The sequence below is a fragment of the Aulonocara stuartgranti genome (genome assembly GCF_965226115.1).
Source record: "Aulonocara stuartgranti genome assembly, chromosome: 14".
Classification (NCBI taxonomy): Eukaryota; Metazoa; Chordata; class Actinopteri; order Cichliformes; family Cichlidae; genus Aulonocara; species Aulonocara stuartgranti.
The window spans coordinates 32,100,734-32,128,636 of NC_138950.1; the positions used below are offsets into that span (position 1 = coordinate 32,100,734).

Below are 27,903 nucleotides of genomic sequence, written 5' to 3' on the forward strand. Positions count from 1 at the left end.
CATCGTGATTTTAGAAGTAACTAATTTCTTGGTGTAGAGGAGCTATGAGTTCAAGTCACAAACACTGTGTTGTAGCGCCATCTAGTGGTGTCACTGCCATTAATATAATATAAGGAACTTAAGGAAGTCCCAGGTGCTCTCGAACCTGCTGTTTGTGCATCTCATTTAGCTTCAAGTTTTAAAGTTTGGGGTCATATTGAGTCATAAAAACTATTTTATTTATTTTTGTTTCTGATGTGTTGGGAGCAGTTTGTAAGTGTTTGAAAATGAAGAGCCAAAAATATTTAAAGCTTACAGAGCACAAAGTACTCTTCACAATAAACTGGATCCTTACAGCACCAACTCTAGCTATTTATTCCTGCTACAGAATAAGAAGCTATACAGGTCAGCAACCATTTACATGTAGACTGAACCGAAATGTAAATTCTTAATATATTTTAGACTTCTCTTTTGTAATGCTGCTAAACTGTTGGAAAAGCTTATTGGTAAATGAACAGTGGTCTTTCTTTAACAGGTATAAACAATCCACCTGAGAGCATTTATTTATGCAGCACAGACACAGAGGAGTGTGTGTAACATCCATTTATTACCACCTTATATGACAAATCTGGAAATTACAAACATTGTTTAATTGAAACATTATTTTCAACATTTAAAAAAAAGAAACTCAAATAAAGCAAAAAACAAATTTAAGTTAAAAGGGGTGAAAAGTCAACCTGAGAAGCGGTATACAGATGATCAATTGATCCAGAGTGAAGAAAATAAAAGTACAGGGGGGACGTATACAGAAAAAATGACTATTATTAGTCATTCAATGCTGATTCAGAATATCCTTCACATTTTAATCAGTTGTTTTATTTTCTTAAAAAAATCTTTTTTACACTTTGAGAACTTTTGGTTTTACAGAATGTTACAAATCTTGATGAGCCTTTGCTATAAAAAGGTCTTGGTATTAAAAAACGTGCCACTGCTAAAAAAGTATCTCTGACACCATTTGAGCTCATAAGCTTTGGTTTTAAATAATTAGAACCCAATTTGAACACAACAAACAGACAGATGAGGTTAAACTCTATAAGAGCGTGTACAAGAGGATCAAACTTTGGTGTCACTGAGAGTCAGTAGCATCACATTTCAGTAGAAAAAAATATTTCAAATCTGCTTTCTGTATTTGTTTTGTTTTGAATCTGTTCATCCCCCCAACTCTGTGTCAAATAGTTTCAAAAATAAAATAAAACAAACAAAGAAAAAAATCACAACTGTGAGACTTATTTGGAAAGACAAAACCCAACACAATGAATAACAGCAATGAGCCATATGGTAATCATAGAACTACTTCCCCAAGATGCTGATAGACTGTATACAATTTGCTGTGATGATCAGAGCCAACACTCACGCAGACACACAGGACACCAAGTCCAGGCTCAGCTCTCTGGGGCAGAAACAAACTGCTGCTGAGCCGAGGCTGGCAGGACAGGAAGCAGGACGAGAGGACCAGGCAAGTTCTTCTAGCACCCTGCTGCAGAAAGGAGACCAGAGTCCCCCCAGCAGAAAAAAACAGCCATCCTGTCCTCCTGCTTGTCCCTCCCACGTTTGCATTGTTCTACTCTGTTTCTCTCCTCACTTTATCCATGTTACCCACTCTCTCACAGAGCCTGTTAGAAACAGTGCAAACCAGGATATGTGTGCTTGAGGAGATCTCATCACCAAAGATTTGGTACATGCACAAAAAGAGAGTACCCTAGAAGTCTGCTGCCGAGAGCACTAAGAAAAACACGACTATACACTTTAATTATAATATAATCAGTTTTCCTCTACACACTACTAACACAGGGAGGGAGGGAGGGACGGCGGGTGAGGGGCAGAGGGATGGAGAGGCAGAAAGGTGAAGGAAGGACAGGAAGAGGTGAGAAGGAGAAAGACCAAGAGGGAGAACGAGAGCGTTTAAGCACGCTCTCCGCGGATGCGACGTGCCAGCTGGATGTCTTTGGGCATGATGGTGACACGCTTGGCGTGGATGGCGCACAGATTGGTGTCCTCAAACAGACCCACCAGATAGGCCTCGCTGGCCTCCTGCAGAAAAGAGGAAATGCAACAGTTTTCAGCAGAGCTGAAACAATCACTTCAATGATCACTTGAATTTGGTATATTTATTACACTTTTGGAGTTCATCAGTCATTTTGCAAAAAAAACAACAAAAACAACAAAAAAACAAAAAAAATCTTGAACAAAATTGTGCAGAGATTTAATTTTTTTTAAACTACATACTAGAGATATGTTTGTGTGTGTGTGCACACTGTATAAAGTCTTCAGCACACCTGATATACAATATAGATGTAAATTTTAGGAGTGCAACAGTTTGCAAAATGCACTCTAGCAATGTTGGTTCAAATCACATTTTCAGCACAAAAAAAAGCACAATAACATGCCAATGTTTAAAAAAAAAAATGCATAAAGTAATGACACCTCTCTCTTGTTGTGTCAACACTGAACACACAGCTTCAAGAACCCTGAGCTTCACATGGTGGCAGGATGATGGATCTGCACAGTGTGAGCACAGAGGCTGCAGGTTCTGACCCTGATTAAATATCAACATATTGTGTGAGTTAACACATCACACACATTTATTCAAACCAGCATAGTGTCTGGCCAGCTTTAGAAACTAACCCTGCGAGCAGTCAGGCTGTTTCAGGTGGAAACAGTCAGGTACAGATACCTCATCCAAAGTCATGTGTGGGCAGAGCTAGCTGAGAATTTTTTCAGAGGGATACTCCTCTTGAAAGCCCCATTTCATACTGACCTGCAGAGCTCCGATGGCTGCGCTCTGGAAACGCAAGTCAGTCTTGAAGTCCTGGGCAATTTCTCTCACCAGACGCTGGAAGGGCAGCTTGCGGATCAGCAGCTCAGTGGACTTCTGATAACGACGGATCTCACGCAGAGCCACAGTACCCGGCCTGAAGTGCAGAGGTGGAAATTAAACTTACTTTAAACTTGGCTTTGACTTGCACTGTGCATATGCAACAATAAACACATTTAGAAGAGGAGAGACATCAGTGATAGCCTGAAGAAAAAACAATAACACAAAACCCTTACAGTAAGCTGAAAAAAACGGAGAGGAGAAGTTTTGCAAGTTAGTTTTTGCCTGCCTTACCTGTAGCGATGGGGCTTCTTGACACCACCAGTGGAAGGGGCGCTCTTGCGAGCAGCCTTAGTGGCCAGCTGCTTACGTGGAGCTTTACCTCCAGTGGACTTACGGGCAGTCTGCTTGGTACGGGCCATGGCTACTACAGATCACCTGAAAAAGAGTGAATAAAAAGGTTGAATTTGGCATTTTATAGGACAATTTTTCAAATGCCTTCTTTTTCTTGCTGAGTAATATGGAGGACAAATACATTAAATGCTTGAAAGGCTCCAATAATTAAAATATGATAACAGGAAAACCTTTTATTGCATTTTGTGTTATTTTCTGTTATTACAGCAACAGCACTGATGTAATGCTACTGCTGTGTCGAATATGCTCAATAATGGCAATTTGAAATTAGGCAATTATTTAATCACAGCTACCGCAGCTTGTAGGTTGCAGCAGACAACTTAGATTTACTCAACTTTTCTAGTAAATAAACACACAAGACATTTCCCGTTGACGACCAGCCAGACATGCGTCAATCAAAGTTGAACGACTACACGATTGGCTGGCAAAGCTAAAACTATTACCATGAGCCAACCAGCGTATGGAAACTAAAATGGGCGGGCTCTCCAGCTACCTTCCACTGTTACTAGGTCCGCCCACCTCGCTCTGATGATGGCGGCGGTTTGATGCGCAAGCGGGATAAAGACCCAGGGCAGAAGAACAAGCGGGTAGCACATAAACAACTTCAATTTTACAACTCTCCGACGCTCCAGCGAATCGGAAAATGAAAAAAACAGAGATAGTACATGTTAAGGAACTCATAGGTGAACACAGGAATGCTGAACGACCCCTAATGGCAGCGTAGAACCGAGCTGAACCGGCGCATAATTTGAACCAGAATATCCGCTCATCTGAGCGGCTGCAAAGAGGACTGCATTTCACCGCCGCTTCGACAGCCGTGTGTGTCTTATTTTCTCACACGACGAAAACACTGCTTTTTCTCCCTCAAACGAGCTTGTGAATTGTAAATAAAACAAACAGAAAAATTCAAAGTTCAGCCACGAACCAGGTGACACATTTCGAGACGCTTACCTAGAGGGAAAGTGAAGAGAAGTGGAGAGAAATGTGTCGCTTGGCTGTATTTTCTTCTTCGTATCCACAATGGGAAGCAGCGTCCAGCGGGAAAATGGCCGCCGCGTCAATCATGCGTCCCACAATGCAACGGCGTTAACAACATTTCTGTGGTTACAGTGACAGGTGCTGCCCGGTGTTGTGCCAAAAAGTGATTGTCTGCCAAAAACTGATTTCCGGTATTTGCCAAAAACTGATTGCTCGTATTTAAACTGCTATAAGTAACTTGTTGGCCTATAATATGTGAAACATATGTCAAATGCATCCCTCATGGATGACACAAAGTCATATTGAGCCACAAACAACATTCGTGTAACAAGGTAGAAGCCGCAATCAGTTTTTGGCAGCGACTTTTATAGAACCTTTATTTATGCAGTTAAAAAAAAATCTCATTAACATTAAAAATGTCTTTTGTAAGAGTAAGACAGCAGAAATGGCAGCAAATATTACAATAGTTCTGTAAAAATATTGTAAGTGGGGAAAAAGGACCGGATTGGTTATAATGTGAGTACAATAACACAGAGTTATAAAGATACTTGAAAAAACAGATAATCTTTTAATTCTATATATAACCCCTTTGTAAACGCTGTTCACCGAAGTCTATTTACCAACATACGTAAAGATATTACACATAAAAAATACACGGAAACATTGGAAATCACTTTTTGGCACAACACCGGCACTGGGGAGTTAGTTTGACGTTTTCTTTTTAATCGAACATTTCGGGCTTTTAAATGTCGGTAAAGCTAAATGTAGAAAACGGAAGTGCCTGCGCTTCCTTTGAGTGCCTTCTTTATTGTCGAATTAAAGTATTAACATTTGAGTCAAACTGAAAGAGACATTTAAAAGTTGGCTTCATGCAGTGACAGTTCAAAGGTTGTTTTTAAGTGCTTTTTCGCAGCAGTCGGAAAACTACTGTCAAAATGTTTCATATTCGAAATGCTGTTATTTAGTTTTACAAGGACTAATTTTAAAAAATAAAAATAACTTTGGAGTAGTTCTTCCGACATTTTTAATAGTATTTTCACTAACTATTGCTGTTTTATGAATTTACAATAAAAAAGTAAGTAAAGTTATCCTTGTCCCTGGAGTGAGTTTTTCTCCCCAACCCCTGTTAAAAGGACGTTTTTCCTACCTACTGTCACCAAGTAATTCCTTATAAATGGTCATCTTTTTTCCTCTATTATTGCAGGGTATTTACCTTACAATATAAAGCACTTTGAAGCAACTGTTATTGTGATTTAGTGCTATATAAATACAACTGAAATTAATCTTACTAGGTTAATTTTTATAAATGAATATGCCAAAAATACAAAGCTGGGGACTTTAAATTGCTTCAAGATAAAAATCACAACTCATCTAAGCACAAGAATCTGTTTATTATGTTTGTATGTGAATTCTGGAGTACAAATATTTTGCTCTTAAAAATGACTGAAACATAAATCAAGAACACAGTAGAAAAAAAAAAGGTTACCATATCAACCTGAGAGAGGAACAAAAAGTCATAATATTACCTGGACATGATAACGTGGCTGAAAATTAAAATATGATTAACAAAGGTCTGCTACATATATGCCGCTCATCATCTGTCAAACCATGCAGTGTCATCATAGCACAATGACATTTCCAATTGACAACCAGAATTGATCTTTTGAATTTTGATACATCAAACAGCAACAGTAGAAATACACCATATCGTAAAAAAAAAAAAAAGCAAAAGAAAACTTACTACTTTTACAACAAATTTCTACTTGTTTTTTTAAAAAAAGAAAAGAAAGTCAGAAGACTCATATCAATGTATGTGTCTGTCTGAAGATGAAACTCAACCTTAATGCTAATTTCTATTCCCATGTTCAGATCATACACTATTCTTGGTTCGCAAAAGCATCTTATTCATAGAGGTCACAAGGTATTCCTGTGGCTCACTAATTAGAACTGATGAATGATTTCAAAGTACATGAAGATACCGCTAAGAAAAATCTGCTACCGGTAGCACCAAAGAAGACATGATCACACATTTACGGTTATCACAATCATGATATATATAGAGAACCTCAAACCAAACTACTAAGTATATAGGAAGGAAAAGGAGAAATGAGTGGCGAAGGGACGAGAGGACAGAGTATAATAAATCAAAATGTTTTAAGCACGCTCTCCGCGGATGCGACGTGCCAGCTGGATGTCTTTTGGCATGATGGTGACACGCTTGGCGTGGATGGCGCACAGATTGGTGTCCTCAAACAGACCCACCAGATAGGCCTCGCTGGCCTCCTGCAGGTGGCAGAAAAATTCAACATTAGAGGCATTTTAGTGAACAGATGACAAATAGCCTGTTTTTTTGTTGTTTTAAAAATGAAATTAATCAGTGAGAGCTACTGACCTGCAGAGCTCCGATGGCTGCGCTCTGGAAACGCAGGTCAGTCTTGAAGTCCTGAGCAATTTCCCTCACCAGACGCTGGAAGGGCAGCTTGCGGATCAGCAGCTCAGTGGACTTCTGATAACGACGGATCTCACGCAGAGCCACAGTACCCGGCCTGAAGTGCAGAGGTGGAAATTAAACTGGCAGTGAGTCAGTCTTATCTTATAGTGAGAATGTGCAACAATACAACGGGGGCCCCTAGTTAAGAAGACTGACTAATGACGGATGCCTGCTCTTTTCATACACATTAGGTTTACATTATACTATAGTTTCCAGGAGAGCTAGGTGACATCTCACCTGTAGCGATGGGGCTTCTTGACACCACCAGTGGAAGGGGCGCTCTTGCGAGCAGCCTTGGTGGCCAGCTGCTTACGTGGAGCTTTACCTCCAGTGGATTTACGGGCAGTCTGCTTGGTACGGGCCATGGCTACTACAGATCACCTGAAGAAAACAAGTAAAAGGCTGCATTAATAAAAACAATAACAACAATAATAATAAATACAGACACTTTTTCCCATATCTATGACAATCTTTTTCGTTACAGCAATAATAAAAATAAAGTGATTGCATATTAATTTAGTTTCATATTTCTTAGATGTTCAACAGACAGGGTTTATTTTTTTTTCTTCCGGAAAGTTCAGAATAAAATATGTGTACAGGCTGTAAAGAATGAAAATTAACTTTCGCATTGTATTTAAAATGATTTGGAAGTTAACAGCAACATGACAGACTCCACTCTTCCACGGGAGCCTGAGTTTTGTTTTGTTTTTTTTAAATACCCGAGGTGGCTTATGCAATGGCTATAAAAAAAAAAAAAAAAACAGTAATAGGCAGCATAGGCACCCAATCAAAACTGAGCCCTTTATCAGATAACCCAAACACATCATGGATTAGCGCCTTTGGGGCGGGACGTAATGAACATGCCAACCACTCAGGGCACGGGGTTTCCCAGACAAACCTCGCCCCTTGCGCACTGAACGTGGGTTTGTTCGTTTCTTCATATTGGGCTCTCCGCTTGCTCACAAGTCTAGTGTTTTTCATTCAGAATGAGCTATTTTAAAGGAAAACCAGTCGACCCCGCCCACCCCGGCGGCCTCGTAAAGGCAAACTAGCGCACCGAAGATGATGGCTGGCTGGTTGGCTTGAAGAATGTAAACGGGAAGGAAAAATCGTTGTACCAAACGAAGAGGGTGACGATAAAAACGACGGAAGAATATAAAAACCGCGGCGTGAAAGTGGAATACACTTTTTGAGGACGACACTAGACATGTCAGGGGATCGATTGATGATAATTATTGTGTCAGATGACCCCTCACTTTAGGCGCATTTCCGAGTCAAATTCGACCGGATCACAAGTGCTTTTTAGGTCCCTCACTCCCCGAGCAGGCAGATAATAGCTCGAGTGCCCTGCGTTTTCGTCGAAAATAAACGAAAAAACACATAATTTCCAAACTAACTTGACATTAAAAGATAAAGTGGAGTTTTATTCAAATAATGATACTCACCTTTGAAAACTTGGTCAAAGATTGCCGCCTAAAACTGGGAATGTATTCTTGAGACTCTTAAGCGTTGTTCTCGCAATAAAATGAAGGGAGGAAAAAAAGGAAAAAGAACATATGAAAGCAAGAGGAGACACGTTTCCCATGATGCAACTGTGACAAACATATTTCACACATGCTGCAACATGATAAACAACTGCATCATCACCTTCACCAGCAACGTCCCGCAACAAGTTTTTCCCCAAGCTGATTTTTGACCTTTTTGTTGGTTAAAGTAATTATTAGAGAAGTGTTTAAACCAAACGCCCATTACAGGAAAAGGGAGACTGAAGCACCATCAGCATTCAAGAGTCATTGCAGAAACAGTGATATTCAGTCTTTCAGCCCTTTAGAGCTATATTTGCTGTTTATTTTATATTATTTCTCAAAATAAAAATGTAAAAGCAGTGTAATTAAACTGTTAATATTATACAAATATAAATATATATATTTTACATTAGAGCCAGTCCTACAATATGGTGAGTTTGTAAAATATATAAACAAATCTCATCTTAATCTTGTAAACAATGCAGTGAAAAGCAGAACTACTTTTTCATTAAGTTAGTTATAAAAGCAGTTTAATAGCGTTTACTCTGCCAGTCCGGCTGGTGGCGCCAAACTGTGGTTCCCGCATACAAAAGAAGAAGAAACGCGCTTCTCCCTCCCCCACTAGTCCTCCAACATGGCGGCTGCCAGGAGATTGAAGCGCGTGGCGATCTCACAGCCAGGTTTTTTAACTTTAAACCCCAAAGTAACCCCTACAGACCTGGTCAGCAGTCGGAGAAAGCGTGTGAACAAGAATAAGAAGAAGAACTGGAACAAATACAGTGACGTACAGGACGTAGAGGAGTTTCTAGAAGACGTCAGGCATCAAGAGAGGACCACGGGGTGAGTTAACAGCCAGTGAGACGTGTTGAAAATGTGTATTTTAAGTCTAAAATTAAAAACAGAAATTGTCAACTATTATATCTGATACTAGTATTTCTGCTCACCTTTACCCCTAGATTTATATTGGGCAGATAAAAATGTGCTGTGTTTACCTTTCAGTTGATAATAATCATGGTCTCAGAACATATCCGTTTTAAACATTACAAGGATGAAGTTGCTTCTGTCGTGGGACTTTTATTTTGTCACTATCATGGTTTGTAATGACTTGATAGTTTCAAACCTGCTGTCGGCCAAAAATAAACAGACGTGTTGGTTTGTGGTCTTGAAATGTGAGCGTTTACTGTTATTGACTTTGGTGGTTTTTAGTCTGCTTAAAAACCCCTGTGATGGACTTTGTTTTTCTCCACTGTCCACAGCATACATGACACTGTTGAATAATTGTTGTAGTTGAAAATCTGTCTTTTAAATTATACGTATGACATAATGGCATCTTTTTGGATTTCAGGGGTTTGCTGTGTGAGAAATCAGATGACAGTTTGTTCTTTTTGGATGTTGGACAGCCGAAGAAAGTTGAAGAGAAAGGTAAACTTGTTTCCCTGTCATCTAAAGCACTTTATTTCTATCCAATGATTTCTATTATTTTGTTTAAAAAATGCACCTGAACAAGTTGGTAAATCTAAAATTTTGTTTCCTCTGTGAAGAAGCTGCAGAACCAGTCAAGGGGAAGAAGAGGAAAGGGAAATCATCGCGTCCTCTGAGGATAGACCTGATCCTTCAGCATGACTCCCTTGTTGCACCGCCTAAAGAGTCAGTAATCCTAGTCTCTCTGATCCTTGAATCTGTGGTCTTTCAACAGTATTTTTTGCCTTTATTAAGTGGCACAGTAGTGAAGAGTAGACAAGTGTGGGAGCGTCAGGGAAGACACACAGCAAAGGGCCTTGGGACCAAGGTCTGGGCATATAGTCCTACTCACTGAGTGTGACACCCCCCCATCCCCCCTTTGAATCTGTTTTAAATTGTTTGTCTGATTTCCAGTTTTTTGTTTATCACACTTAAATGTTTTAGATCATCAAACAAATGTAAGTATTAGACAAAAATGATGCACGTAAACACGATGCAGATTTTAACTGAAGGTGTTAATTATTAAGGGGGAAAAGAAATTCAAAACCTACATGGTCCTATGTGGAAAAAGTGATTGTCCCCTCCTTTTGTAACATAAATTGGTGTATTGCATCTTTGCAAAGCTGTGTTCAATTTCTCTAGCCACACCCAGGCCTGATTACTGCCACTCCTATTCTCAGTCAAGAAATCATTGAAATAGGACCTGCTTGTGGCGTAGATCAAAAGATCCTTGAAAGACATGCCAAGGAAATTCAGGAACAAATGACAAAGTAATTGAGATCTGTCAGTCTGGAAAATTTTATAAAGCCCTTTCTAAAGCTGTGTGACTCCAGCAAACCACGTTGAGAGCCATTATCCACAAATGGCAAAAACATGGAACTCCTTCACAGGAGTGCCTGGTCAGTCAAAATGACTCCAAAAGTGCAGCAATGACTCATCCAAGAGGTCACAAAAAACTCCAGAACAACATCCGAAGAACTGCAGGCCTCACCTGCCTTAGTTACAGTCAGTGTCAATGACTCCACCATAAGAAAGAGACTGGGCAAAAAAGGGCTGTATGGCAGAGTTCCAAGATGAAAACCACTGCTGAGCAAAAGGAACATAAAGGGTGGTCTCAGTTTTGCAAGAAAACATCTTGATCTTCAAGACTTTTGGGAAAATACTCTGTGGACTGACGACTTCACCTGTGAATGGCTTAAGGAAAACAAAAAGACAACTTTAGATTGGCCTAGTCAAAGTCCTGACTGGAACCCGATTGAGATGCTGTGGCATGATCTTAGAAAGGCAATTATGCTCGAAAACCCCCCAGTGTGGCTCAGTTATAAGTGTGCAAAGATGAGCGGGCCAAAATTCCAGTTATCCCAACACTTGATTGCAGTTGTTGCTGCTAAGGGTGACCCAAACAGTTATTAGGTTAAGGAGGCAGTCACTTTTTCACGCGGGACAATGTAGGTTTGGATTTTTTTTTCCCCTTAATAATAAACACCTTCATTTAGAAATTCAGGAGACAATTTGTAGAATATAAACCTATGTTTTAAGAATATTTATTTGGCTTAATGTGGAGGACTGTGTGTGTCCTGTGATGATCTCATCCTTGCGCTCCCAGTATTTCCTTCATGGGAATGTGAAGACAGTTCACAGGAGCTCAGGAGACTGTTATGTGAACAGTGTCCTGGGATCTGAGGATATAAAAACACACCAGGAGAGGAGATTCTGCTCTAACACTTCCATTTCTTTTGCATCCTTCTTCCGCATGTAATCAAATAATCATCTCTTCTGCTTCCTCTTCCACCCCCCCACTAGTGTGCTGGCCTACCAGAAGCCAAATGCCAAGAAACTTCGTCGCACTGCCGAGAGAGCGGAGAAGCTGGCAGCCAACGGCGTGGTCCCACGGAGCAAGAAGCGTCTGCTGAATAGAACCGTTGTCGACAGGACGAGCAAAAAGACAGAAACTGAGGCCAACAACAACCCAGAGAGAGATTTTTATGACATTTGGGGACAAGAGAGTGAGTTTTGTGTGTTCATTTATGTACATCCAATGATGATCCCATCCTTGCGCTCCCAGTATTTCCTTCTTGGGAATGTGAAGACTAACATGGAGCTCAGCTGATTGTTGTGTGAACAGTCGTCTGGGACCTGAGGATGCATCTTATACATATCAGATTATATCTACTGTCTACTCTGAGATTAACAAACAAAAAACCTTTTGCCTAAGATTTTCTCGCAGTGGTGCAGCCAGTGATGCAGTCACTGACAGTTCTATTTGTTTCATTCTTCTACTCAAATCTACAGCACGAGATCCACCTGACATATTTTGATGGTTCACTGGTTTCTGTAACTTTATAGAAGTTGTTAATGGCTTCAAGGGTAAAGGTGCCAGAGCACTTCATTGATTTTTGATGGATTCAGCAGTGATTTAACACTTTCACATGGCTCTGAGACTCGGGGTTCATGCAGAACTGTGGATATCTGTATCTTGTTTACATTCTGGTAGTTTATATGTGAAGGATAAGCTATAAGCAAGCATGAACCTGAAATGTGTTTGCATGCATTTCTAGGTTTGGGTATAGCTATTGACTAATATTAAGCTGGGTATCCATAGAGCAGGTAGCCATCAGTGATATGGGCACCGTGTGAGTGAATACTCATTTAAAGATTTCTGTGGCACAGAATGTTTGTCCATAACAGCTGATGTGATTAGGGGAACCCAGAGGAGGAAGCTGTAGGTCACAGGTGTCGAACTACAGGCCTTGAGGGCCGGTGTCCTGTAGGTATTAGATGTGTCCTTGACCCAAAACAGCTGATTTAAATGGCTAAATTACCTCAACATGTCTGGAAGTTCTCCAGAAACCTGGTAATGAACTAATCATTTGATTCGGGTGTGTTGACTCAGGGTGAGATTTAAAACCTGCGGGACACCGGCCCTCGAGGCCTGGAGTTCGACACCCCTGTGTAGGTTTTAGTGCTGGCTTGTTTAGAGTTGATTGCAGTATGCCAGTGTTATTGTACATGTATTATGAAGTTCCAGTTTAGGTCAGCCAAAGGAAATGTTCCAGCTGAGGTGGAGGGATACTTTAACATGCTGCTTTGCTGTCTAACAGCTGCTTTCCCTGCAGCTGTGTTGACAACTTGCAAGACTGGCACAGGGGTGTGGTTTGATTTTTCCAACATCTGTTGTTAATTTAGAAAATGTGGAAGTTTTGACACATTTTATTGGAATGCTGTGTATAAAACCCCCCCCCCCCCCCCCCCCCCCCAATTTCAATTACAGCCAAAGATTTGGGCGAACCCTGGTATCTTCAACAGACGCGCAAGAAACTTGTCAAGGTGAGAATAACAGTTGACTAAGATTAATCATGCTGTCTGAAGTGCTCCAATTATGCTCATTTACACGACCTACTAATTGCCTTATTTTGGGGGGTTAGAATAGGTTCAGCTTGGTGTTAATTTGCATAGATGTGCATGGACCCCATGTATTCACGCTTTCATATAATTACAGAACGTATTAAGGTTGTAGTAGAGGAAGCTGCTCATTCATTCATTGTGTGCAGAGATACTGGTTTGACATCACGGCAGTGTGTTACATGGCAGTGTAGATAAATAATGGTATGACTTGACTACAGCAGTGTGATAAGTGGGTTGGCAGCAGTGTTTTCTGTGGGGGGGTAACTGTTTGGCACAGGCTGTAACTTTTCAGAACCCTTACGTGTAAGATAGGGGGAGGGCTTTAATTGATTCGAATCAGTGTATAAAAATATATTTGTTTGATTTTGTTGAAGTGTGGTATTTTGATATTTCAGCGTCCAGAGAAGCTGAACGAGAAGCCGTCTGTGCTCCCGGCTGTAGAGGTGATCGCTCCGGGAGGGTCCTACAACCCAGACTTTTTCTCCCACCAGGTAAATTAAAAACCTGCATCTTTGGGTGTAGTTACTGATCCTACATATTGAAATGTAATTGCCGAAAAAGATTAAAGTGTTGTATAACTGTTAATAATTTAATATTAGTGCTCTTTGGTGCAAAAAATAAACATGGTAACTTTTATGTAGGCAAATTTTTGAATGGAAACAGTATTTAGAGCAAGGTGACTTTGAAACTATGGCCCCAGCCTAACAACCACTGACTTAGATTATTATAAAGCTGCAGCTGGTAATTAACAAATGTTCATCTCTCTCTTCTGAATGCAGGAATTGCTCAGGGAAGCCCATGAGGTGGAGTTGAAAAAGAAGAAGGTAGAAGACAAACTAGAGAGACAGCTGGCTTACAACAAAGCAGACACAGCTACAGAGGTACAGCTGACAATTCCTCTAGCTCGCCTTCATCTTTCACTTTGTTTTTGGTGCTGCTGATGAATGTGTCTTTGACTTTTTTTCAATTCTATTGTGCGTTATTGCGTTTTTCAGGAGACAATCCTCCGTGAGCAGGTAGAAGGCTTGGTAGAGGAGAGTGAAGAGGAGGAAGAAAAAGATGCTCCAAAAGAGGATGGGGAGGAAGTGGCAGTGGGAGCCATCGCAGTGGCCGACAAGAAGACTGAAAGACAGAGAAAGAGAGAGAAGGCAGAAAAAATGAAGGTACGGCTACAAGGTTTAAAACATCCCAAATTACAGTGACCCTGACCCTAAGAAGTCTTCATACATCTGCAAAAAGATTGCACAAAACCCAAAGTGCAATGATTTTCACAGCACACATTTTGATTTGCCACTGTTGGTAAAGGACGGGTTTGTTAAGGACTGCTTCTTTCCACTTGGGTGGTCCTTCTGTATACATGCTCACTGTCGTGGCTTATTAAGGGCACCTAATGGAGTCACTATTGGGCTGATGAATGTGTGCCTACAGTGAAAAGCCAAAAAGTTCCACTGAAAACTCATTAATTGCATTTTATTGTATTAAGATTTTTCACTGGAGGATACACTGATGTCTGTGTAAGAATATTTAGTTCAGTTAGTGGTGGGTGGGACTTCAATACTCACGGACGCAGCTGGCAATATCTGCTCTCCCTGAAACCATACGGGACCAAGAGTAGAAAAAACTAATGGAAACTGAAGTTTTAAAGTTAGTCTAACAAGCTCACCTCCTATTACCCATATTATCATTCCACTCACATTTTAAACATTTATCTCACTGCCTAAGACTCCAAATTAATCATTTTTATAAAGTATACAATATCTCTTAAACAGTATAACAGTACTTGATATAAACACACCAGTCAGAACAGATGGGTTAGACGTGAGTACATCAGAGGGCAGCTTAGGTTGAGCAATTTGGAGCCAAAGTTAGAGGCAAGGCAGAGATCATTTGGACATGTACAGAGGAGGGACAAAGGATGACCAGAGATTCATGGATTTAATGCAGATGAATATGCAGAGGGGCAGTGTGACAGAGGAGGGCGTGAGAGGCAGGTGATCTGCTGTGGTGACCCCCTAAATAGGCAGCCAAAAGAAGAGTCAGAACAAACAGCTCAAACGTAATCTGATGACTTCAACACTTGTAAATAGTTAACCTGAAATCTGAAGGGGATAAAACATGCGTGTATGTAACACAGTCCACTCATGGCTCTCTTTTGAACCCTAATATAGGAGCAGCAGCGGTTGACAGAGAGGCGACAGACTGAGCAGCAACAGCAGCTCTTCCAGCTTCGCTCCATAAAGACCTCGATCAAACAGCAGGAAGAGACGACCCAGATCAGACAGAAACGACGCAAGGCCAAGGAGGAGGCCCAGAAAGCTCAGCCCAGGCGACTCGGCAAACTCAAGTACAAGCCTAACATGTTTTTTTACACACTCATACTTACGTGCTCCAGAGTTTTAACAACTTTTATACAGTCTGAGGTGCAAAATGGGTTTAAATGACAGGTTTTCTTTTTTCTTTTAAAGTTTTTATTATTTCGTATGACATACGAAATATTATTTCTTTGTTTCTTTGACAGCTGTTGTTGTGAAATCAAAAAAAAAAAAAAAATAATCTGATTATGACAAGGGAAGTTTGAACACTTAGACTCTTTATTGCTCATCTGGGTTTTCTCCTTCAGTCACAGCTGCTAATGGGGACAGAACTGTAATCCTGTAAAGTTGTACAACAGCTTCAGTGCACTCTAGTAATGGCTGCTATTCCTGATAGCTATGAAATCAAAATATTGTTTTTAACTAAACAAAACTAGCATGACAAGTCACATCACCTCGCCCCAGCTCAATTTTCTGTTGGTAGTGGCCAACATTGTCTCAGCAGGGGTCATTTTTGGCTATAAATAGCCTTTTCTATCCACGTCTTTAATGTTTGCTTTATATATTTCTTCACAGGTTCCAGCCTCAGGACATGGAGGTTCAGTTGAGCGACGAGCTAGCCGGCTCCCTGCGACAACTCAAGGTACTTCAGAAGCACTTTGACCTCCGTGAGCAAGGACACAGTTTATCTGTAATGGGTTTTGACTAATTTGGCTGCTGTATTATCTTCAGCACTTCTCCACTATTCAAAGCTTTATCCCATTCTCTCATACTGTGCTGACTCGCTTTCCCCACAGGGATCATTAGTTTCATTTGATGTAATTGCTGGTGGAAAATTCCCAGTCCTTCCCTCTTATCTCCCCCAATTATGTCTTTGAATAATACTTAAATCGGTCTTTGTGATGAGAATAGGATTTTATGATGCACGTGGGAATTGCATATCCAGTGAGAGCAGCGTGACATTTGTGTCACATGGCTTTGTTTTGACTATTTCTCTTTGTGTAATGTTGCGACTCCACAGCCAGAGGGCAGCGTGCTCATGGACCGCTTCAAGAGTCTGCAGAAGAGAAACCTTATTGAACCCAGAGAAAGAGCCAAGTAAGGACCTCTGCTTCGCTCTTACATAACATCTCATCAAAGGCCCAGAGTGATGTGTGAATTCATAAGGTGTGTAGTGAATAACATGAGTTTCCACCCTCTCCCTCCTAGGTTCAAGAGAAGACTCAAGGTGAAGTATGTGGAGAAGAGGGCTTTCAAGGAGATTAGTTGATGCCGACCTACACATCACGGGACTGAACGCAAGAAGCTGGGAGACTTTTAAACCACCAGTGCAGAATAATGGAACTGTGTATATACGACATAATGACTGCTGAGGGCCTGCTGGGCCCTTTCAGACTGATGTCACCTGCAGCAGTGATATATAAACTCTGACCAAGAGTGCCGGATATGAGTTTTAATTGTTTCCTGTAGTGCATCTGCCATGCAGTGTTTCTATAATTTCTTTCAGTTAAATACAGATTACTGTATCATTGTGTGTTTGTGTTACATAATGTCATGCCTATCAGGGCACGATCAAAGGGTTTGTAGTAAATGGTCAAGTCCAGCTGTCAGTGTGTCACTACGCTGCTCATACAAGAGTACACTAGGTTAATGAAGGGTTAAACCCTGTAGTGGTAATGGCAATATGTCAGCTCATTGCTTAAGATTATGCCATACTCACACACCTAAACATTTTTCTGTGCTTGTTTGTTTTTATATATTGATTACACAAGTCCATCATAGAAGCTGCTCAAATGAGATTGCATCATTTAGTCTGTTTTCACAAATAGTTAATACACTCTGCTTTAGATGCTAGGATGCCCACATTATATAACAATTTGCAGCATACAAAGTTAAGGGTACACAATAGAAACAAAGTATGTCTTTTTAAAATCCTCACTTACATTAGTTGATTGAGCTGAGCTTAACTGAAGTAGATTAATGCATTTCTTTTTCTTTTTTTTTAATATTGGGTTTAAAAAAAACAAACAGATGGGCTTGAGGAAGTTGGCATGTGATAATTGATTCCATCCCGCTGGCTTAAAACCATAATTGCCTTCAGTGTCCCACTGGCGTGAACAAGGACCTGCATGCGCACACACACCCACACCCACGCCCCGTCCCCTAAGCCCCATGGTCCCTGGAGTTGCTCCAAAGCTTCTTATCTGTTAATCAGTGTGAAATTGTAGTCTTTACCTTCAGTGTCCACAAAAGGGCTCCCAACCACATGCTAGTCGGTTGAGCTGTCCCTCCTCCCTCTCAAGACAAACTGAGCACCTGATCCTGGGCTATGCTCGTTTGAGCACTCATTAGTGGTGATGACGCCAAATTACCTGCTGATGAATTAACCTGCTGACTCATAAAGCCACAGCTCGTCTCCAACCCCTCGTTCTATATTTAAAGTTTTTACGAGATACTGGGCCAGAAGTAATTTTATCAAATAATTTGTTGTACAGATATTTTTGTGGATGTTGCTGGGTTTTTTTGGGTTTTTTTTTTTTTAAGTATTTGGTAGGTTGTATCAAAAAAATTGAGGCATTTTGACATATAACACCAAATCTGTAGGCCTTCATGGGAGGTGACAGGTCTGGAGAACTGAGATTTGATAAATCAGGCCTATGGTGAGGCCTGCAGCTCTACAACGCTATCACCAACTGCACATAAACATACCGTGGCTAATCAACATAAAAATTTGTCACCAAGCTGTTTCCAAACTAATTTCATTGTTTTAGTCAAAACAAAAGCGCGCACATCACCATATAAGGATATTAGTGTTTTCTCCTGCACTCATCCCAGTGACCGACTGCAGCCAAGTTGTTTGCTCCCCTCCCGTTTGCCCTCCTCTCTTCACGTGTGAGACATGGTGCTGCCAGATTGTGTTGGCATGAGGAGTAGGAGGGATTACGTGTGTGCGCAGTCACTCATTACCTCCTTCAGAATAGATTACTATTCCTCCGGTCTGCAGAGCCAGCGAGTAACAGTGGAAGCCTCTAAAACACTCAGCTGCGCTGCATGGAGATGCCACAGTGTGTATATGTGTGTGTGAGTCAACGTTGTCAAGTGATCTCAGGCTTGTTTGCTGCAAAGTGACAGGCATTTTTTTCCCCTCCCTCTCTCGTGCTCTTTTTTTTCTTTCTTATTTTTTGGGGGGGGCGGCCCAGTATCCTCCTGCCTGTCTCACCTTGTCCTCCTTGCGTACACGCAGCACACGCAGAGGCACGTGGACGCACTGAGCTCTGTGATGCAGGATACAGGGATATAAAGATCCCAGAATGACCCCAAAACAAGATACACTTCAGACAAGGAAGCAGTGCTGAAAAATCATATATGTTTGTTGTGTTTAGAATGTACAATCTGTGTGTCAGAGCACCTGTCAAATCAACACAGAAGCTCTCCTAACTCACACAAAATATATGGACTGAAGTCGACATCTATCAATCTTTGAATCCAGGTGTTTTCAGTCCCAGTACTCACTTATTCTGAAGGGGAAACTAGCCATAGAAACATACTGCTTTTTGTACCATACTGTAAATATACCTTTTAATCAAGTTTATGGGAGCATAGCACCTTTTCAGCACTGTCTCTGAAACTACAGGAAATGTGTCCTGAGGAGCTGAAAGTCAAATATTTTAATATTAAACATAAAAAAAAGTCAAATATTTTCAAGTTTTTGTTTTTAATGTCATTGCAAACTAAATATGGGATTGTTCGAGCAAAATAGCCAAAGGAGGACCCTATCCTTTGTGCTAGATTCGGGATTCATATTTTTTCTGTAATACTGAGTAGGGATGCCCTGAATGTGAAATATCAACACTCGTTTGTTTTGATTTTGTTCTTTTCTGGCTTTCTATCATCTTTAAAAGTGCTTAAACACACAATTTTTCCACATTAAGCCTGTGGAAAATGGATGTAATAAAAATATCAGAAGGTACAAGATGTGACATCTTATTTGCAAATACTGAAATTCCTCATTATTGACTAATATTTATATCACATTAATATTTATATTACCACTGCGAAATATATCTAATGTATATCCCTTATAGGCTATTGTCCAGGTAGTATTTAAAAGCCTTACTAGCAGCATATTACATAATATCTGAATTATTATTTATCACCGTAGATCATGAAACAGAGTACTACAGTGCCTCTTTGCAACATCTGCTCTGTGACATTTAATGATGATTAATGCATTTGTTAAAAAAAAAAAGAGCAACAACGGGAAGAATCACTGATAATGAAAACACCTAGATGTTTGGTCATGCGTGATTTACTCGCATAATTACTGATGGTGTGTTTGAGTGAGTATCTCACACACACAAACACACACATGGAGCGCTTCCATCGTGTTCTCGCTCTGTCACACACTTCCCCTGTGTCGCCTCAGTATCCTTGCATAGCCTCGGCGTGACACTGCCTCTAATGTCTCCGTCTGCAGTGTACAGTAGGTATCACTGCACAGACGCGAGAACACAATGGATGGCAAAAATGTAAATGCAGGAGAAAATCGTGTGTGGCGGAAGAGTGAAAAACTGTTTGTATGGTATGATTGGGGGGGGGGATAAACACGGTGATGGAGAGTGAGTGAGAGGGAGCCAGAGGGGGGAGGAGCAGAGAGATGATTCCTCGCTCTAATCCTCTAGACACACGCTCGGTCTGGCTGCCTACTGGCTCAGAGAGACAGAGGGAGAGAGACGGAGGCAGGTGGAGGGCGCACACAGAGAGAAACCAAGTGGGAAGGAAAAAAACAAGATGAAGGGAAGAAAGGAAAGGAGCGCTGCCTCGTAAAGCACGCTGACAGAAACAAACAGAGAGAGAGAGAGGCAGGGAGGAACTGGATAACCCAGCGACTCCGGCACGGTTTCTAGCAGAGGGAAGGAGGAGGAAGAGTGCGATGCTACAGTGCTGCTCTGCCTGAACCAAAGCAGGAGGGAAGGAAGGAGCAACAGAGAGGAGGAGGAGAAGGAATCCCTCGAAAAACAGCCTGAAGAGTGGACAGAGAAACAGGATGGAGGAGAGGAGAACACGCAGAAACCCCTGGCTGCTCAGGCTCACATGAGTGTATGGACCTCTGCCCGGCCGGAGTTACTACAAGATGCTGTCAAAGAACGAGCGTACGAGGGCGTAGTGTTAGTGTGCGAGCGATGGATGTCTGTTTGCACAAACTACGGCCGCTCCGCAAAAGTCAGCAGAAGTAGACGAGAGGCTCGGGTCTCTGTCAGAGCAGGTGTGTGCGAGTGTTGGTGTGAGAACATAGGACACACCAGCTGTTTTAGGAGGTAAACAGAGCCGGGGTAGCCCAGAGGAGAGGAGAAGGAAGACACGTTCACGTGAAGAAGTGCATGGAAGGCGAATCGCACACGCGGAGTCAGGAGTCACAGTTAGTGGTGTGAGGAAAGCGTGGCGGACAGCACATTTAATAGAAGACACGGAGTTTACAATGAGGTGTCACTGAGGTTCCTGACTTCTCTATACCAAACCAGCCACCTGAAGCCACTCCCTACCTCAACTCAACCTAACAAGTGGACTTGAACACTGAGAGACAAGGACGAATAAAGCTTTGATTGATTGATTGATTGATTGACTTGAACCCCAGCTGTCTGGGAAGCCCACCTGAAGTGGGGTCAGTCCTGACTTTCTGTGCCCAGTGGATGCCTCCTGACTCCAACCATGGGAGAATGGACCATCCTAGAGCGCCTCCTGGAGGCTGCTGTGCAGCAGCACTCTACTATGATTGGAAGGTGAGCTGTTGAAGACGTGAATGCTATCTTTTAATTGAAATTATGTGCATGTGTCCTTATCTATATGTGTTTCTACAGTATAGTAAGTGTGTGCATGCTGACTGTGAGTCCCTCTGTGCTCACATTCAGGTCCAGGGTGACGGGCTGCAGGTTGTGGGGGGTAGGTGGGTTAGTTTCTTTAATCTGTCTGGGTGATACGATGGGAGGGTTATGCAGCCATGAGGGCTACTATTAGTCCACACAGAGGACTAAAACATCTACAATTCTGTCATTCCCAGTTTTTGCCATGTGCTTCTCCACACTGATGCCTCCCTCCTTGCCGTAACATCAAGTTGGTTTCAGAAGCCAGCACGCTACACAAGCGTGACCCAGTTGACAATTTACCACAGTTTTCTTCACCTCTTGTCTTTTTCTGTCAAGTATGATGTCATCTTCTTTATCTTTACTCCCCCCCCCAAAAGAAAAAAATCCACGAGCCACAGCCGATCACAGCAGTTATGATTTATGCATTCTCTAACATGCCGAGATGTGTTGCATCTTAGTTGGAGTAACTCGTTCTCAGGGCCGCAGGACGAGCAATTATTCATGAGCATTTTAGCACATCGGCTCTGTAAACATTATTAGAAACGTCTTAACATTAAGTAAAGGACGTATTCCTGAGTATGAAGGCTTTCTCAGGATATGTGTGAAACCGCAAGTTCAACTTAAGTTCATGAGAAACCATCTGAATTTGCAGTTTAAACCAATTCCCTCCAGCTACTGACTCACCCTTGCTAGTGGTACTCTTGAATTATTGAGCGAATGAATGTTGGGCAGTTTATAAAGTAAACGATGCGTGGAGTTTGTTTTTTTTCTGGATGAGTCTTCTTCTGCTTACAAAACTCTGATACATGGTTTGTCAGCATTTGCTTTCCCTCATTCACGAGACCCTGGGAGCACACTGTCCCTCATCATCTAGGCTAGTCATAATGGGTGTGGGGTCTCAGCAAAGAGCGGGAAGGAGAAAAGACAGAAAGAGAGGGTAGCTAAGGAGAAACTCTCAAAAAGAACAATGACATCTACGGCAGGCAGTGAAGGGAAAGGGTAAAAATTAAACAAATCAAAAAGCAGAGCAAGAGAACTTGGTTCCAAAGTAGAACGGGGATGAGGAGAACCGACAAGCGGAGTGCGAGATGTGGGAGACACGAAGCAGATGACGGAGAAAGAGTAAAAAGACCGAGTGAAGGCGAAGGCAGCGGGGAGCGCTTATTCACAGACAAGCGAGCAGACACATGGCTTCAGTCTGCAGGGCGTTGGTAGGAAGCCAAGAGGAGTCTCGTCACGAGATGGTGCTGCATGTCATGACCTAAGCAGAGCAAGCAGGACACCCAGAGGCTCAGATCATCTTTGCACAGATTATATCTATTGTACAGACAGCTGAAATGTTCAGAACACAGGAGGAGCCCATTAGAAATTTAAAAAAATATCCAAACATTCACATGGGCTTACCAGCAGCCCTTTCCTGCTTAAGTTGCATCTGCTCTGGCTCAATGAGTACCCTCACTCTAGATACTCATATGGCAATATTTGTAGCAAGTCTGCAAATTATAGCACCTGAAAAGTTCCCACATATCTACAGACAACAAAAGTTCATACATAATCTTTCTGATAAAACTGAGGTGGTACTTTTTTAAATAAAGAAGTTTTTATCATGAATACACCACCATCACTATCCAAGCTAAGGGCTCATTCTCCTTGTTGTGGTTTGCCTGGTTTCACTGCCAACACGCCACTAATGAAAGTTTTGGGCGAGACTCCTTATGTGTGATTTAGACTTCTGCAGGAAATTTACACTGTGAATTAATAATGTAACTGGAAACCCCTTTTAAACCCTTTAACACAATAACGTCCCATTAGATGATGGGGTGGCTGTAGCTCAGGTGGCAGAGCAGGTCAGCCACTAATCAGAAGGTCAGTGGTTCGATCCCAGGCTGCCTCCTGGCTGCATGCCAAATATCCTTGGGCAAGATACTAACCCCGTGTTTGCCTACTGGTGGTGGTCAGAGGGCCCGGTGGCGCCAGTGTCCGGCAGCCTCGCCTCTGTTAGTGCGCCCCAGGGCAGCTGTGGCTACAATGTAGCTTGTGTGTGAATGTAGTGTAAAGCGCTTTGGGGTCCTCAAGGACTAGAAAAGCGCTATACAAATGCAGGCCATTTACCATTAGCACTGGGGTGTCCAACTCCAGGCCTCAAGAACCGGTGTCCTGCAGGTTTCAGATGTATCCTTCATCCAACACAGCTGATTTAAATGGCTCAATTACCTCCTCAACATGTCTTGAAGTTCTCCAGAGGCCTGGTAATGAATTGATATGAATGAATGATTTGATTCAGCTGTGTTGACCCAGGGTTATATCTAAAACCTGCAGGACACCAGTCCTTGAGGCCTGGAGTTGCCCACCCCTGCATTAGCACTAGTTTTTTAATATGTAGAGTTCATGCTGCGGCAGGACCTAATTGCGATCTTTTCTTAAACCCAACCCTTTTGGTGCTTGAAGCTAACAAAAGCAAAAGTGAACAGTAAGTAAAAAGAGAGTTCCCACTCAAAATACGAACGCCAGTCTTCTGATAGACATCATTGCCAATGCCTAAAGTGGGGATTATGTTTTCCCTCTCTGCGAGTTTGCTAGCGTCTGCTTGGGTCCCAGTGATGTCAATGTCATCATGAGACAGTCAGCGAGAGGGTTCATGCAAGAGTGTGCATGCCTGGCTGTTTTCTGTGCCCGTGTGGACTTGTCTGTAAAGAATTTACATTACAATGCACCGACTATGCATGCGGCCAGGCAGCGGACTTTAAAGCAGTATAATAGGAACGACTACTTGCCTGTCGGGTCTCTAGCTGTCCGCAACCAAGTATAACTAAGGCTTTAAATGCACCTTCCTGTTCTTTCAATCAGGAGCATTTTTTGTTGGTGTCTAACATTGCAGCAGTTATTACATAATGGCACTGACATCAAAGAACACCTTGCGCATATGTGCAAGACCCCAGCGACTTTGACAGAACGGCAGTATTTGATGCCCTAGGATTGAGCTCAGGTTAGAAGTGGGTTAAAGGCTGCTGTTATATCAGCATTTGAATTCCAATTCCAAGACACAAAGCCATGTCCCAACAGACATTTTTGCAAAGACAGATATCGCTATCCGGTGGAGAGAAAGCGGGTTTCAGGCACTTCCACGCTTATAATTTGGAAGCAATGTCCATTTTTTATACCGTCTATGATGACATCAACGTGAATGTAAAGAGGCAATTTAAAGTTTCAACCCCACACTGAAAACACTGGTTGACACCAGTCTGTGTTTACTGTAGAAGTGTTTTTGGAACTACTTTGTCCTCCACTCCCACATTGTTTGACATACTGACAGACTGTGTAATGACCAGCTGATTGATAAACAGCTTTGCCTTTCTCAGGCAGTCTTGCCAACCGACCGCTTATTTTCGTTGCTTCTGGTGGGAGTGACTCGGATATTTATTCACTCATCATGAGATACACAGTCTGTTTATTGGAAATCTCAAACACATTGCTGTTTATCTCAGTCATGCTGGAGGACATTTTAGCAACTTGTCCAATTAAAAAATGGATGAACATGGGGATTATGTCTGTTGTTTACTACGGTGAATGGACCAGCAGTGTAATGAGGTGGGTGCTTTGAAATATGTAGTCAAACTTCAGGCGGGCATTTGTAAGCAAGTTCGGGCTGGCGCTGTGGAAGTCAAAAACCGTGTGACTGCTCTTAAGTGTCAGTCTGACTTGCTGGCTGGGGCTGCTACTCGGAGCGCTGAGGGACTGGGGGACCGCTTCTCACTTTATCCTGGGGGAATCATTCTGAAGAGCTGCAGGAGAGTCAAGGCAAAGGTGGCCTGACCGGAAGGCAGGGAGCTGGAGGCTTGGCTGGTTCGAGGATCTGGGTGAGTGATGAGTCAGTGTGTTATCTAGAGATTTTAGTGTGTGATCAAGATCTGGCTCTGATGACAGCCACTTAACATGGACACTACTACTATGAAGGATCCAGCTGAGTCAGAGCTCTTCACGTGTTCTCCACAATAGAGTAAAGTTGTGAAGAAGGGGAGGATTTCCGGTAGCCGGAGAAGGTTGTTTCAGGTTCGGCAATGGATGTTGCAACCATTGGACGCAACAAGAGACCTGGAACTGTATCTATCATTGGTACTGCAGCTGTGAGTACTATCAAAACTGTAAAGACTAAATTAGTTATTATGTTCGACACTAAATTTGCCACAGATGTAGATGCAGAAACGCGTTCTCTGTATCTTAAAGAGAAACTTAATAGAGATGTCACCCACCAGAAAACTGTCAATATATGCAACAAGCCCAGTTCTTTCAAGGTTACTGCTGAATGTAATGACATTAGTGAAATGGTCAAAAAGTGCATCCAGCAGGGGAGATAATTGCATCTCCTGGTGTTAACATATTAGCATGATGATGTCTCTTCAGGTGTTGTCTTACAACTGTGGTGGCCTGCGTGGCCTACAGGGGATAAAGCTCGACATATCGTTGTGGACAGTTTGCTTGCAGAATGGGACATTTTATGTTTGCGAGAGACATGGTTACCTAAAAAAGACTTGGGAAACTTAACTACCTTTCCAAAATTTGATGTCAGCACAGCTATAGTCAGAGACAGAATTGAGGGGGGGGGGGGGGGGTGTGAATGTGCTTTGGGGCAAAGAAAAATGATGCTGTGATAAAGTCAGTTAGACTGGATGATCAGCTGGTGTATTGGTATACAATATACGCAGAAAAACAATAGTTTTGTTATCCTAAATGTTTATACTCCCTATAATCTTTCAGCCATGGATGAAAGACCTAAGCAAGGTCCAGAGTTTGAACAGAAGAAACTTGCGAATTCCAGATATAAGTATGCTATTCGCTTTATATTTAAAATGAGAAAGTTATGACTCTATGGCCAGGACAATGGTGAGTAATAAAGTCACAGATTTTTGGAAAGAAACCATCAGCCACCAGGCAAACCATCTCTACCGTGTGTGGTTGAAGATATTTCTGGGGCAGATAATATTGCAGCATTATGGAGACAACATTACATTACTGCATTATGGATCACATTACTGCAGCACATCTAAAAAATGCTCGTTTAAGCTCTTTTAGCACTCTGTTTCCCTGGTTTTATGAGCCATACCAGACTCAATGTTGTGTATTTTGCTTTTCCCTGTTATTAAGGACAAAGCTGGACTAGTGAGCTGTCTGGATGATTATAGGCCGACTACACTAGCCAGTATTTTATCTAAGGTTCTAGAAAGAATCCTGCTTGATAAAGTGTGTATATCTCTTCTCTGGATAATCAGTTTAGTTTCAAGCATGGTATCAACATATGTATATGTGGACTTAAGAAAACAGTGAACTTGTATAGGACCAAAAATTCATCAGTCCTCATGTGTTTTATTGATGTGTGTAAAGCTTTTGATCGAGCAAACCACAGGAAACTATTGGTAAATTTAAACAATGTGTTCCTGGGTACATTGTGAGGGTTCTCTTTTACTGGCATGCTCATCAGTAGATCCAGAAGGTACACGTTGCATCCAAAGATGCAATGTCAGATGTTTGTAAGTGTAGGTGTTTGTACTTTAAAAGCACTTTTCAGGAAGTTAATGTTCACTTTTATAGAAAGTTTGAATGGTTCTGCTAACAGTATAATTTTAGTGCTCATGAATCCTACTGTGAATTTTTCCTGTTACTCATCCAGTCTAATGAATCAATGGTTGAAGTGTTTGTGTAAACTGATTTCTTATAACTGCGCTATGTGTAATATAAGATTTGTATTCATTGTAGATTCTATTTCTAATATTGTTTCATGTTTTAAATATATATATACATATATATATATTTTATGTTGTGCTTTTTCTGTGTAATCATGGACTTAAGTCTCTTAATAAAGCTTGTTTCCGTCAGTCCTAAACCCATTTGTCTCTCCCCTGCTATTTTCCTTCATCTCATTGGTCACTGAAGGTGGCGTCCTGTGAAAGAAGCACTGGACAGGTTGCTGTCCCTAAGGCGATGCCAGCGTGTGCCTGAGTCAATTTGTCATACATGAGTCACGCACACTTTAGCAGTAATATAACACTCCTTCGTGTAAGAATACACACGACCGTGACTGTAGAGTCCCTTCTACAGTCAGGGTTTATATGTATGTGTGTGTGTGTCTACAGAAACACTCAGGCTGTACGTAAAACGTGAGCTCTAACGTACTTTGGCAGCAGATCATGTGCGCTTGCTTTAGTTCTGCCTGCGAGTGTGTGTGTTCTTGTGCATCACCTGCTAGCAGTGATTTATTCTTCCCATTACGAGCAGCGGCCCAGGTGTAAATCGAGTTCTCCGGGATCACATGATGGACTGTGGCACTGCCTTTTGGTACACACAGCCTCTGAACACAAGCTGTGATATAACACTCGCCACTTAACTGCTGTCAACACATCACTCATTCTGTCGCTATGGTCCTCCTTCCATATGCGGAAGTGTCATTTGTCAGCTGCCATTGGCCAGCACGAGACTGCTAAACATGTAAGTCCATCCTCCCACCTCCTAATATTGATCTCCAATAATCGAATGGAAAGCGGCGCTTGACAGAAGACAGGTCGCTTAATGAAACAGACTTTCAGGCCTGTCCATTTGCAATACG

General features: G+C 41.9%; 4 protein-coding genes across 5 annotated transcripts in view; 2 read left to right on the forward strand and 2 right to left on the reverse strand.

Moving 5' to 3' along the window:
• Positions 1-567: 567 nt before the first annotated feature.
• On the reverse strand, positions 568-8,263 carry LOC309688406 (histone H3.3A). 2 transcript variants are annotated; one of them, XM_082504120.1, is made up of 4 exons: positions 8,183-8,263; positions 3,149-3,292; positions 2,798-2,951; positions 568-2,070 (listed from the first exon to the last, which is right to left on the reverse strand). In XM_082504120.1, exons 2-4 carry the CDS (start codon positions 3,274-3,276, stop codon positions 1,942-1,944), a joined length of 411 nt encoding a protein of 136 aa, XP_082360246.1. In that variant the 5' UTR covers positions 3,277-3,292; positions 8,183-8,263; the 3' UTR covers positions 568-1,941. The 2 variants fall into 2 exon arrangements, with proteins under 2 accessions (XP_082360246.1, XP_082360245.1); XM_082504119.1 differs by lacking the exon at positions 8,183-8,263 and adding an exon at positions 4,220-4,400.
• LOC309688405 (histone H3.3A) lies at positions 5,619-8,291 on the reverse strand. Its single transcript, XM_082504118.1, has 4 exons — positions 8,183-8,291; positions 6,975-7,118; positions 6,639-6,792; positions 5,619-6,529 (listed from the first exon to the last, which is right to left on the reverse strand). The coding sequence occupies exons 2-4, from the start codon at positions 7,100-7,102 to the stop codon at positions 6,401-6,403; spliced, it is 411 nt and encodes a 136-aa protein (XP_082360244.1). The 5' UTR covers positions 7,103-7,118; positions 8,183-8,291; the 3' UTR covers positions 5,619-6,400.
• Positions 8,292-8,857: 566 nt separating this feature from the next.
• On the forward strand, positions 8,858-16,975 carry nop53 (NOP53 ribosome biogenesis factor). The gene is made up of 12 exons (XM_082504117.1): positions 8,858-9,103; positions 9,609-9,685; positions 9,805-9,910; positions 11,528-11,730; positions 12,996-13,051; positions 13,525-13,620; positions 13,909-14,010; positions 14,125-14,292; positions 15,298-15,473; positions 16,018-16,084; positions 16,463-16,539; positions 16,651-16,975. The coding sequence occupies exons 1-12, from the start codon at positions 8,898-8,900 to the stop codon at positions 16,709-16,711; spliced, it is 1,395 nt and encodes a 464-aa protein (XP_082360243.1). The 5' UTR covers positions 8,858-8,897; the 3' UTR covers positions 16,712-16,975.
• A 3,136-nt stretch (positions 16,976-20,111) lies between these two features.
• gjd1b (gap junction protein delta 1b) overlaps positions 20,112-27,903 on the forward strand; it is a 32,630-nt gene continuing 24,838 nt past the window's right edge. The window contains exon 1 of the mRNA XM_082503233.1: positions 20,112-21,221. Within this exon, the coding sequence (XP_082359359.1) occupies positions 21,151-21,221 (71 nt within the window). The 5' untranslated portion in view covers positions 20,112-21,150. The remainder of the gene's footprint in view (positions 21,222-27,903) is intronic.